Genomic DNA, 13,767 nt, shown 5'->3' with positions numbered 1-13,767 from the left:
ATGTTGTAATCGGCGTTCGGCGCTACCAACAGACCCTGCAACGTTTAACTTCACCAAGCAATTTTGACACTACGAATGCTAGGTCGCCGGCATTTGCTGAAACGGACAACAGGGAAGTTGACATGAAGTGTTCCGGACAAATCCAGCATGCGACGAAACCGAGCGGTGGACCCCATCGAACGTCTTTTATTGTGTCACTTTTCGTGCAGCTGTCATTGTTTGCAAAATGGTTAACGCCAAGCGTGAACGTGCAACGTTTTGCTTCCAGTTCTTGTTCTAAATGGAATAAGCAAGTTGCTTGCTCGTTGACGTACAGAATATCTAATAATAAACCAAAACTTAAATATACAGTTCTAAAAGCGGCAGTATATTTACAATGCGCAGACGATATTTTTCTGTCGATATATCGATACATTTTATCGATGTATAGGTGGCCGAATTTGACGGTTTCTTAAATATCGATATGTTGCGTTCCCGATATTTTTAAAAATATTAACAATCCTAGTATGGATGTTACGGGCGCAATCGGAATATTATTGTTTCAAACGGTGGACGCATTCATCGGATCTGATGTCGCGAGATCAGTGCAGAGCTGTCCACGTGTACGTGTTATCTGAAACGCCGCGATTGTTGCGGACGGTGGCGAGGCCGGCGTAATCGCGAATCCAGTGATACGGCGGCTCGCCGCGGTCAGTCGGAGTCCAGCCAGTGGCGAGAGCGGCCGCCAGCAGCACAGCAGGCCAGCAGGATGGACGGCTCCATCTCCAAGGGCAGGCCGCGCGCGCCCAACCCGATGGTCACAGCCGGACCGCTCTCCATCCTCACGTTCTGGTAAGCCTCGCTGCACCGCCTGTTGCACGACCGTTGATTCAGTTCTCAAAAATCCACTGCGCAGCTATTACTGGACCATCGGTCTAATCCTCAGAACTTGAGTCTCACCGCGAAGAGTACGGGATGGCGCACGATAAACTACTGCACTGTTCATTGTCGCCGCCAGCTGTCATCTATTGTTTCGAAGCTGTTGCTACTGCGTTTTGTATTGTCAGTACGAAAGCCGTTGTGATTTAGTTAAGGCGTGCGAACTAAATATCTCATCAAGGTTTACCCACTTCAAGAGAGAATCGCAGTAGTGGATGCCTACTGGTTCATTTAACAAAACGTTGGACATTTTTGAAAAGAAGGTTCCTGGCGCTTCCGTACCAGCAGGATTTGGTGACAAAGCGGCGCAGTTCGTGCACCTGCCTTAATAGCGAATATTCGAGCACGAATGATGACACGTAGATTGTCGCCACAAGTGAACGTTTGTGTAGGTCTTCTCAACGTGTTTTACACCATACAGGGACGATAGCCTACAAAAATACACGTGTCCAAGAACTGAAAGAGGACGATAAAGCAAAACGTGTGGATTACTGCACGTGGCTACGTCAAACAGTTGAGTGGAGTGCTGGACCCGCTGCTGCACTGTGGTGACGCCTGGTCCCATCTGACATGACATGTGAACACCAGACACTGGCCAACAAACAATCCCAATACCATTAATGACAAATCTCTTCACGGTGAAGAAAATCGGTGTGTGGCGTGCCGTGTCAGCAAGTCGGATTGTGGGTCCCATATTTTTTTAAACAACAATAAAACACTGCTGTATACATGCGAATCTTTGAGGAATTTTGCGGAGAGTTGACTGCCTGCCTGCGCCCCCCCCCCCCCCTCCTCCCCCCATGAACTTTCGTATCCTGTCTGTCAACAGGATGGGACGATCTGTCACACTTTACGCCAGTCAGTCTCTCGAATTCATAAAAGATTCACAGAAGAATGGACTGTAGGCAAAGCACTGTGGCCGCCACGTTTGACAGACCTAACTACTTGCGGCTTAGCTGTGGGGTAGTCTAAAGGGGAAAGTGTACGCTAATAACCCGCTAACGTTACAATTGAAGGACAGTATTTGTAATTAAATTTTGAGAACTGTTGTGACACAGTTACGCAAACTGTACATCATCTTAAGGGCGCGCGTAAAGTGGCACTGAAGCACAAGGAGGTCACTTTCAGCACCTAATGTAATGATGTGCATTCGTTATTTCTTTACTATCCGGATATTACATATTTTTCCATTTGTTGTATTACCTCGTGGCGGGCAACAATCTTCGCGGGTACCGGGCGCGGTTGGGCCACCCTCTCCCCAAGGGGAGTGGCGGGTTCAGCGGCGTTCGCGGCGCACGAGGCGGAAGGTCAATGTGGAGGCTGGCCGTGTGGCATCGCCCGCTCTGCCTGTGGGGGGACATGTGGCTGCTCCTTCAGCAAGGTCCGAGCAGGCACACGGGGGGAGGGGTTTATTAGTTATTGGGAGCTCCAACGTTAGGCGGGTGATGGAGCCCCTTAGGGAAATAGCGGAAAGGTCGGGGAAGAAGGCCAGTGTTCACTCTGTCTGCTTGCCGGGGGGTCTCATCCGAGATGTGGAGGAGGCCCTACCGGCGGCGATAGAGAGCACTGGGTGCACCCGACTGCAAATTGTTGCTCATGTCGGCACCAATGACTCCTGCCGTCTGGGTTCAGAGGTCATCCTCAGTTCGTACAGGCGGTTGGCGGAATTGGTGAGGGCGGAAAGCCTCGCTCGCGGGGTGGAATCAGAGCTAACTATTTGTAGTATCGTTCCCAGAACCGATCGTGGTCCTCTGGTTTGGAGCCGAGTGGAAGGCTTAAACCAGAGGCTCAGACGATTCTGCGGAGATCTGGGGTGCAAATTTCTCGACCTCCGCTATCGGGTGGAGAAATGTAGGGTCCCCCTGAATAGGTCAGGCGTGCACTACACGCCGGAAGCGGCTACAAGGGTAGCGGAGTACGTGTGGAGTGCACATGGGGGTTTGTTAGGTTAGAGAACCCCCTCCCTAGGCCCGACAAGACGCCTCCTGAGAGGCGGCAAGATAGGAGTAGGCAAAATGCAACAGGGAATAACAATATTAATGTGCTAATAGTAAACTGCAGGAGCGTCTATAGAAAGGTCCCAGAACTGCTCTCATTATTAAACGATCACAACGCCCATATAGTACTAGGGACAGAAAGTTGGCTGAAACCAGACGTAAACAGTAACGAAATCCTAAACTCAGATTGGAATGTATACCGCAGAGACAGGCTGAACAGTGAAGGCGGAGGCGTGTTTATAGCGGTAAGAAGTGCAATAGTATCGAAGGAAATTGACGGAGATCCGAAATGTGAAATGATTTGGGTGAAGGTCGCGGTTAAAGCAGGCTCAGACATGGTAATTGGATGTCTCTATAGGCCCCCTGGCTCAGCAGCTGTTGTGGCTGAGCACCTGAAGGATAATTTGGAAAATATTTCGAGTAGATTTCCCCACCATGTTATAGTTCTGGGTGGAGATTTTAATTTGCCGGATATAGACTGGGAGACTCAGACGTTCATAACGGGTGGCAGGGACAAAGAATCCAGTGAAATTTTTTTAAGTGCTTTATCTGAAAACTACCTTGAGCAGTTAAACAGAGAACCGACTCGTGGCGATAACATATTAGACCTTCTGGTGACAAACAGACCCGAACTATTTGAAAGAGTTAACGCAGAACAGGGAATCAGTGATCATAAAGCGGTTACGGCATCGATGATTTCAGCCGTAAATAGGAATATTAAAAAGGGTAGGAAGATTTTTCTGTTTAGAAAAAGTGACAAAAAGCAGATTTCAGAGTACCTGTTGGCTCAACACAAAAGTTTTGTCTCAAGTACTGATAGTGTTGAGGATCAGTGGACAAAGTTCAAAACCATCGTACAATATCCGTTAGATGAGTATGTGCCAAGCAAGATCGTAAGAGATGGAAAAGAGCCACCGTGGTTCAACAACCGAGTTAGAAAACTGCTGCGGAAGCAAAGGGAACTTCACAGCAAACATAAATATAGCCAAAGCCTTGCAGACAAACAAAAATTACGCGAAGCGAAATGTAGTGTGAAGAGAGCTATGCGAGAGGCGTTCAATGAATTCGAAAGTAAAGTTCTATGTACTGACTTGGCAGAAAATCCTAAGAAATTTGGTACTGAAACAGAGGATGACAGACTAAAGGCCGAAATACTAAATGTCTTTTTCCAAAGTTGTTTCACAGAGGAAGATTGCACTGTAGTTCCTTCTCTAGATTGTCGCACAGATGACAAAATGGTAGATATCGAAATAGACGACAGAGGGATAGAGAAACAATTAAAATCGCTCAAAAGAGGAAAGGCCTCTGGACCTGATGGGATACCAGTTCAATTTTACACAGAGTACGCGAAGGAACTTGCCCCCCTTCCTGCAGCGGTGTACCGTAGGTCTCTAGAAGAGCGTAGCGTTCCAAAGGATTGGAAAAGGGCCCAGGTCATCCCCGTTTTCAAAAAGGGACGTCGAACAGATGTGCAGAACTATAGACCTATATCTCTAAAGTCGATCAGTTGTAGAATTTTGGAACACGTATTGTGTTCGAGTATAATGACTTTTCTGGAGACTAGAAATCTACTCTGTAGGAATCAGCATGGGTTTCGAAAAAGACGGTCATGTGAAACCCAGCTCGCGCTGTTCGTCCACGAGACTCAGAGGGCCATAGACACGGGTTCACAGGTAGATGCCGTGTTTCTTGACTTCCGCAAGGCGTTCGATACAGTTCCCCACAGTCGTTTATTGAACAAAGTAAGAGCATATGGACTATCAGACCAATTGTGTGATTGGATTGAGGAGTTCCTAGATAACAGGACGCAGCATGTTATTCTCAATGGAGAGAAGTCTTCCGAAGTAAGAGTAATTTCAGGTGTGCCGCAGGGGAGTGTCATAGGACCGTTGCTATTCACAATATACATAAATGACCTGGTGGATGACATCGGAAGTTGACTGAGGCTTTTTGCAGATGATGCTGTGGTGTATCGAGAGGTTGTAACAATGGAAAATTGTACTGAAATGCAGGAGGATCTGCAGCGAATTGACGCATGGTGCAGGGAATGGCAACTGAATCTCAATGTAGACAAGTCTAATGTGCTGCGAATACACAGAAAGATAGATCCTTTATCATTTAGCTACAAAATAGCAGGTCAGCAACTGGAAGCAGTTAATACCATAAATTATCTGGGAGTACGCATTAGGAGTGATTTAAAATGGAATGATCATATAATGTTGATTGTCAGTAAAGCAGATGCCAGACTGAGATTCATTGGAAGAATCCTAAGGAAATGCAATCCGAAAACAAAGGAAGTAGGTTACAGTACGCTTGTTCGCCCACTGCTTGAATACTGCTCAGCAGTGTGGGATCCGTACCAGATAGGGTTGATACAAGACATAGAGAAGATCCAACGGAGAGCAGCGCGCTTCGTTACAGGATCATTTAGTAATCGCGAAAGCGTTACGGAGATGATAGATAAACTCCAGTGGAAGACTCTGCAGGAGAGACGCTCAGTAGCTCGGTACGGGCTTTTGTCAAAGTTTCGAGAACATACCTTCACCGAAGAGTCAAGCAGTATATTGCTCCCTCCTACGTATATCTCGCGAAGAGACCATGAGGATAAAATCAGAGAGATTAGAGCCCACACAGAGGCATACCGACAATCCTTCTTTCCACGAACAATACGAGACTGGAATAGAAGGGAGAACCGATAGAGGTACTGAAGGTACCCTCCGCCACACGCCGTCGGGTGGCTTGCGGAGTATGGATGTAGATGTAGATGTAGATGAATTGCATAGTAATTAGCGGAACAGTCTGTACTCGGAGCCGGCTTTGCTTTCGCCAGCACGTAATAAATAGTGTGCTGCCGACAAGGAGCGCCCACACACGGAGGCAAGTGCAGCAGCTCTCCTCCCCCCCCCGCCCCCCATCCCCCTGCACTTCTTCCCCCCCCCTCCCCCCAGGATGGCAGAGAAAGGAAAAAGTGCGTGTTCTCAAGTATTTCTCGTTCAGGAAAATGATTTGAAAGACGTTATTGCGCAGTTTAAAAAAAAAAAAAAAAAAAAAAACAGGGGCGGAGCTCAAACTGTATTATGACTGCTTATAAGTCGCCATCCGTTTTCCAAAACAATAAAGATGCTCCATACTTCCCCTACAAATTATAGTATGTAGAACGCTTAGCACAAAATTAAAATCGTATGACGTTGAACAGGCACACAGTTCGTGCGTGTGTGTGTGTCTGAGGGGGAGAGAGGAGAGAGAGAGAGAGAGAGAGAGAGAGAGACGCAATGTACTTTGTCGACCACTATCATTTCCTCTAGAGCTACGATCTACCAAAGCTATGGTTCTACAGTTTCGGTTAAGTACGTAAATGACATGGTAAATGATAGGATTACTAATAGTACTGATAGCATTGGTAAAGAAAGAAACATAAATGATTGTGTAAGAGAAGAAACGGGAGCCGACGACTTGTCTTGGCTTGTTTGTTTGTATTGCACATAATTAGAACCGCACATCATTCAGCGTTAGTTCGTTGTGTATTTTATATCCTTGTAGAATATATATGGCATTTTACAAGCAATAAAAGTTAGTTGACCGCGTAATTTTTGCGCTTTTATGGAACCAAACCAATTACTTTTGGTGCAAGAAAAGTTTACACGCACAAACTTAAAAAAATTTGAATAACTGTTGTTATTTTGTAGTCTATAGAACGTTTTTCATCATGATGAAAAGCAAGACCTCTTATCACTGATAAATGCGAAAGTTGTTTATGAATAAGAAAACGTGTTTTATGCAAGTTCGATGAACTTTTGAAGCGATGTTTGATATATTTTTTTGCATTTTCTTTATTTTACTTAACTTTCTTTAAGAAATGCATTTTCTAGCGCTGTATGATAAATCTGCTTTTTTTTAATCTTTACTACAACATGCCTCTGTTTCCCAATACAAATCAATAATTTTTGAATAAAACTTGAATTAAACATTGACAATTTCAATTGTGCTATGAATACTGTTTATTTTTACGTGACAAACAGAAGGAAAACTATACACAACAAAAATGACTCTTAATTTTCTCCCTTCCGTGTTTAATTTACAAACGACGTGTGAAAAGAGCGACAGTTCGTAAGCATCAATATGAGGTACAATACGTTTAATTTTGCATTCATGGTACTGAAAAATGTATGTAAAAGGCAGTAATGCGTTGCAAGGTTTATCCTTGGAACGTACACTCTTGGAGCAAGTGGAGTAAACCTCCCCCTGATAAAGAAAGCTTCTGCTGCAGCTGCGGCCATTGGCGTTTCACGACCGCCTCTGTGACTCTCCTGTGTATACTGAACGATCCGATGACGAAATCTGCTGCACTTCGCTGATCTCTACCACTCCTAGAGTAGACTGTTCAGTAGAATGGCGCTAGTGATGAGTTGGGAAAGGGAGAAACATCCCGAGGGTGTTATTGGCTGCCCTATAAACATTGCCTTGCCAGTAATTTCATTGTCGGCTTTGTTATGTTTCAGTGTTCGCCTTCTATGGTGTCACAGTTAGGGTTGCCAGGTCCAAAAATGGAAAAATCGGACTCGGCGTTATATTTAGCCGGATACTTTGTCTTGAAAACAGGACTATCTGTTATAAATAGAAACAGGGTGGGTTGTATATTTCTAGTCGTTTACTGAGAATGAGTTAAGTTAGTTTTTGGGACATTTATCCTGAACTAAAAAAATAGTAACCAAAGAGCCGTATTTAACAGTTATGACAGGTAAGTGCTCAGTCTTTTTAATCGCTGTCTTCTTCCTAAGATAAACTTAGTCGAAATAAACTAAAAATTCAAAAAAATGTTCAAATGTGTGTGAAATCTTATGGGACTTAACTGCTAAGGTGATCAGTCCCTAAGCTTACACACTACTTAACCTAAATTATCCTAAGGACAAACAAACACACCCATGCCCGAGGGAGGACTCGAACCTCCGCCGGGACCAGCCGCTACTAAAAATTCATCATTAAACAAAGTAAAGAATTACCTGCTCTTCTGAGAGGGGAAAAAGGGAAGACATTCAGTAGTATGAGTCAGTTGAATCAGACTTATAGACAACTAACAGTAGTCGGCTGTTAAATATTAATATTTCTCAGTTAAACCCACTTCATCAAAAGCGTTATTTCTCTCGGAAATCATTCCGCGGAACTGGAGGTAGGAAAATTTTAAATTATACGAAAACAGCGTCATCTTTGTGATTGTGTTCGTTTGCAGTTTATTGCGTTCATTTGTCCATTGGACGTTCATGAAAGAGAACATTCTTTGGACGTCGGCATTATGTGTTGGAATTGCAAAACGGTATTCTGTCAGCTGCGCAATATGGTTTCGTTTTTACTTCTCGTGTTTGCTTTTTTTTTATTTTTATTTATTTATTTTTTTTTAAACCCTCGTTCGCTCGCTGATAGAAGGGACGCGCGAGAGTGAGCGGGTGGGACGGCTTGGCATCACCAGCTGACCGACACACTCTACTTCGCGCTGCCTGCTGTGTGGTTGTGACATTCTGTATCAGGCTCGCCGAGGTAAATGATAGAACACAGACATAATAATAACACTTGCTGGTACACCACCTGCCTAATACCGTGTTCGGACCGCACAAGCACGCCGAGGCGCCGGAAGACGACTGGACTGGTGTCTGAAGCAGTGCTGGAGGGTATTATCACCGTGATTCCTGCAGGGCTGTCCATAAATCCGTAAGAGTACGAGCGGGTGGAAATCTCTTCTGAACAGCACGTTGCAAGGCATTTCAGGTACTCTCATTAATGTTCACGTCTGCGGAGTCTGGTGGCCAGCAGAAGTGTTTAAACTCAGAAGAGTGTTACTGGAGCCACTCTGTAGCAATTGTGGACGTGTGGCGTGTGAGCACTGGGCTGCTAGAATTGCCCAAGTCCGTCGGAATGCATAACGGACATGAATGGCTGCAGGTTGCGAGCTAACATCCCAAAGATGCTTGGGCTCACATGCGCTTCCTCTTCGTCGAAATGTCTTGGCTCAAACTCGTCTAGGGGTTGACCACACGTGTCGCATTACACGCCCTAAATGAGACACTCGTGACCCTTACTGCCATCATTCACAATCCCATCGCGAAATACCAGTCTAATATCCCACCTCGTTGTCTTCGCGAAAAGTTAAGAATTCACACCAGGCTCGGGGCTGCTCACTGGGGAGAGACTAAGTTCCGCGGTACCACATAATGCGACATTTTCTGAGTCGTTTCCCTTCCTAGCTGCCTAAAGACCGACCGTCCGCTTTCGCGTCTCCACCAGAACTGCCCTGTCCCTCTGCCCGTCCACGGCCGCGTTTCCCGCACGCCCAACGTCTTCGCTCAACTGACACTCGCGTAGTTCCCTTTCCTGAACCCGTCCATCTGATTGTATACAGATTATTCTACATTATTTTACATTTTAACATACTTAAATAATCAAAGCTTGGCCACTTTCACGTCCTAAATAAAGTAACAATAATATCCACTACATAATAAACGTTACATTCTTTTACTTACAGCCAATACAGTTTCCTTCTTAACTTTGATGTCATAGCCAGTACCCTTGCACCAATGTGATTTCTGATAAATAAATAAAGAACAAAAGTAACTATTATACACTAAACTTTATAACAAATTTACTATTACCTAATGATTGAATAAGGTGTCATGCTGTCATCGTTCAATGTGTTTTGTATGGAGGAAATGATGATCTCATGCTTAACTGAAAATACTGATAATTTAAATTCACTGTATCTTTTAAACAAATAAAGTTACAGAGTTGTTATTTACAACATTTGTCACTTTAATGATGCGCTTCTATATGAAATGTCGATCTTTAGGGTCGACCAAAGCGTTCAGATTTTAGCATTCAGGTCTTTGTTGCAAAACTTGTTAATTTCACTTTAAAAGTAAATCCTAAACTATTATAGATACGATCAATATTCAAGCTTTATTGGAATCACCATGAAATTTTATAAAGGATGGTAGATTAAAATAACTGTGTCTTGATTTCCTGTATTACTACAGCATTAAATAGTTTTCGTAAATGTTTGCCTTTATGACTGATCTTAGGTCAGCCATATTTGGCCACAAAGGCTTCTACTGGGTTTCCCTATGACCTAGGTTCTCGTCTGTCTCACTCGCACACTACAGCACTTAGGCCTCAATAGACAACAGACGCCTGTGAGTTTCCCCATTCGTGGTGAATGTGCGCCCTTTGTGGCATCGGGTCCTGGACGATAGGGTTCGTTTCACAATTCCTGTAGGCTCGCTCTTCCGGCCATATACTTGAATGAGAGCGAAATGCTCGATAACTGACAAGGTGACCAGACAGGATGCTTACGTACGTGTCACCTGTCAGAGTCGTATCTAGACCTATCAAAGGTCCCATATCACTACAACTGCACACGCCCCACATCATTACAGAGCCTCCACCAGCTTCAACAGTCCCCTGCTGACATGGAGGGTCCATGGGTTCATGAGGTTGTCTCCGTACCCGTGCACGTCCGCCTTCTCGATACAATCTGAAACGAGACTCGTCCAACCAGGCAACACGTTTCCAGTCATCAACACTCCAGTGCCAGTGCTGAGGGGCCCAGGCGAGGAGTAAAGCTTTGTACCGCACAGTCATCCAGGGTACACGAGTGGGCTTCGGCTCCGAGAGCCCATATCGATGATATTTCGTCGAAAGGTTCGCACGCTGGCGCTTGTTAATGGCCGAGCACTGAAATCTGCAGCGATTTGCGAAAGGGTTGCACTTCCGTCACGTTGAACGAATCTTTTCGGTGGTCGTTGGTCCCGTTCTTTTAGCCGGCCGCGGTGGCCGAGCGCTTCTAGGCGCCTCAGACCGGAACCGCGCGACTGCTACGGTCGCAGGTTCGAATCCTGCCTCGGGCATGGATGTGTGTGATGTCCTTAGGCTAGTTAAGTTTAACTAGTTCTAAGTTCTAGGGGACTGATGACCTAAGATGTTAAGTCCCATAGTGCTCAGAGCCATTTGAATTTGAAATCAGTGGCATCCCGTAAGCACACATTACAATTACTTATCAAACTGATAGTTTGCGGACTCACGGTTTTGTAATGTTCTTGTTTCTATAGAAGTACGCTTTTCCATTTGTCAGTTTTCGCTATTAGTTGTCATCCATCCTGTGTACAATATTAACAAACTTTTTATTACAGTGTTTATAGATAAACAAGTAGTAAATCAAGACACAGAAGAATTACAGACATTGGTTGCAAGCGGGTACTGATTGAAATCAATGGAGAATGTTGAAAATTTGTGCCGGTCTAGGATTCGAACCCGGGTCTCCTACTTACTAGGCAGAGGCTCTGACCACCGAGCCATCTAATTTCTTTTTTTTTTTAAAGGAATGTTGCTGGCACCCAGAGGGAGGGGTGGGGGCAAAGTGGCCAGGAGTCGCAACCCGAGGCCTGGCCGTATCCCATTCCCTCCCCAAGAATCAAAGAAAGCGCAAGGAACGTCGAATAGAGGTACAATGAACATCAGTTATTTATTTATTTATTTTCCCTTTTTACTTTTTGTTACGTTCTTAAAATTGTCACTAATACCGCCGAGAATAGCGGGAAACCGACGTCCCGAGGAGGAGAGAGCGCCAGGCTGCCATCCAGACACGGTGGTCATTGCAACTCCGCGAACTACACTAGCACGCCTCCGTCAGATCCAAGTTCTGAGCACGTCCATACGCTAGTAATGTTGCATCCCTCGCCCATTATCCTCATTAGTCGCGGCATTTGGCCGATGTCCATCAGTTCGAGCCTGGTACGCCTCTGAACTGAAGAGATCATTGGCCGGCTCGCCTAAGTAATAATACGTATAATTGTTCGTGGCGTCTGTACTTTCGGATACGTCCTAACGACCAGTCATCACATTCTCACACACACACACACACACACACACACACACACACACACACAATCCTATATATCAGGGAAGACGGCCAATGATCTCTTCACTGCACCTCCACACCAGGTTCGAACTCTTACGGGAATCGGCCAAATGCCGCCAGTAATGAGGATAATGACAGGTCCTTTTAGGCTCATACCAGATATCCATCGTTGCCAGATACTCCGTTTTTCCCGGATTTATCCATGTTTTTCGTCTAATTTTGGTACTCCGTTTTTCTTTCCTTTGTTTTTTAGTTCGTCTTCAAGCAAATTCTTCCTTGAATTTCAGAACTTCAAACAGTATGGAACCATAATGTGGTTCTTTGCATGGATATATACTTATCAGCGAGAACATTATGACCACTTAACTAATAGGAACATTATGACCAGTTACTTAATAGTTAGAGATGGGTCGTTCGCGCACTAACGGGTCCAAAGGAACGGTTGACCAACATGAACGAAAGGACCGAGGAACGAATTCTGAGGAAAGGTCTTTCATAGTTCACTTCGGTCGCGGCTTTCTACTTACAGTTCCCATCAACGGGAAGCGGCCGGTCTCGCTCCAGCCTCGGTCCCGCTCCCCTCTCTGTCTCGGTCTCGCTCGGCCGGACTCGTCCTTCTTCGGGTGGCCACTCGTCGCAGTTCCACTGCCTACTTCTCATAGTTCAGTGTAGGGTTTCCGTTTCGTTCGCCGCGCACACCAATTCTAGATCTGTTTCATACCTTTTTTGAACTCTGAACTTCTGGTTCTTTTCGTATTCTATTCAGCGTCCATGACCGGTAATTAAAATGTATTTTTTAATTACGTAAATTACATAAAATTACGTGGTATGTAATAAATACATATTTTCAGGTAACAAAACGACATATCAGCTTACTTCACTGTTTCGATAAACAGAAGAAATACTTGTAAAAAGGCAAGATTTTTTTGTTATTTTACATGCAAAGGAAGTCGGCACGGCACACACGAGCGGCCATTTTGCGTCGTTTTTTGAGCCAAGGTAAAAGAGCATGTTCATTGTTATGGAAGGCAGACCGACTAACAACGGAATGAAATCCGTGTTCCATAATCGAGTTTCTGGTGTCACATTTTGTAAAGAGAACATGATAACTTCTACAATATTATTTCAGTGGTACAGGGTGGAACACGAAAAATCAGCCCCAAGGACTGCTCATTGTCCAGTACCAGCCGTCATCTATTGTTTCGAAGTTGTTTGCATTAGCTTATCTGTTATTTCTTCGCTGCCTGATTATTACATGTTTATCTATTCTGCTCGTAGCGGTCAACAAATCCTGAGTAATTGTCGAGCGGTCTGTACTCGGGGCCGGTTTTTCGTGCGCCGCCTTATATTATTTCACTGCGATCAGCCACATAACGCTACAGTTGGGTAAACGAGAGGTTTCGCAGGATCACGAAAATCAAAAGTGTGTGAGAATTCTGTTATGAATAAAATCTCTGTACTCCAAGGCCGAGTCAAGTGCCCCTCTTGGCACCTTCCATCTTCACCAGTCACCTATGTCAGTAATTTTCAATTTTTGATAAGAACCGTATACAAAGCACAAATGAACGGCGAACGAGTAAAAATGAACGGTTCCCAAAAAAAAGAGCAATCTCCAGTGGACTAGTTCCCGAGGATCTACATCTACGTGATTACACTGCTATTCACAATACAGTGCCTGGCAGAGGGTTCAATGAACCACCTTCATTCTGTCTCTCTACCGTTCCACTCTCGAACGGCACGCGGGAAAAAAGAGCACTTAAATTTTTCCGTGCGAGTCCTGATTTCTCTTATTTTATCGTAGCCCTGATTTCTCTTATTTTATCGTGATGATCATTTCTCCCTATGTAGGTGGGTGCCAACAAAATGTTTTCGCAGTTGGAGGAGAAAACAGGTGATTGAAATTTCATGAGAAGATCCCGTCACAACGAAAAACGCCTTTGTTTTAATGAT

The 13,767-nt window shown here is 44.8% G+C and overlaps 1 protein-coding gene across 2 annotated transcripts in view; it reads left to right on the top strand.

The window, feature by feature from the left end:
- The window catches only part of LOC126163187 (ATP-binding cassette sub-family C member 4-like), a 310,113-nt gene that overhangs the window by 94,296 nt on the left and 202,050 nt on the right, over positions 1-13,767 (top strand). Inside the window, exon 1 of one of the 2 annotated variants that reach the window (XM_049920139.1) lies at positions 721-831. The exons of the other annotated variant lie outside the window; for it this stretch is intronic. Coding sequence (XP_049776096.1) covers positions 749-831 — 83 coding nt within the window. The 5' untranslated portion in view covers positions 721-748. Of the gene's footprint in view, positions 1-720; positions 832-13,767 lie in introns of those variants that run through there. 2 annotated transcript variants of the gene reach the window in all.

This window comes from Schistocerca cancellata, chromosome 2 (assembly GCF_023864275.1).
Source record: "Schistocerca cancellata isolate TAMUIC-IGC-003103 chromosome 2, iqSchCanc2.1, whole genome shotgun sequence".
NCBI classification, from domain to species: domain Eukaryota; kingdom Metazoa; phylum Arthropoda; class Insecta; order Orthoptera; family Acrididae; genus Schistocerca; species Schistocerca cancellata.
The sequence above is the reverse complement of the archived record's forward strand: the minus strand, read 5'-3'. Positions and strand labels throughout refer to the sequence as shown.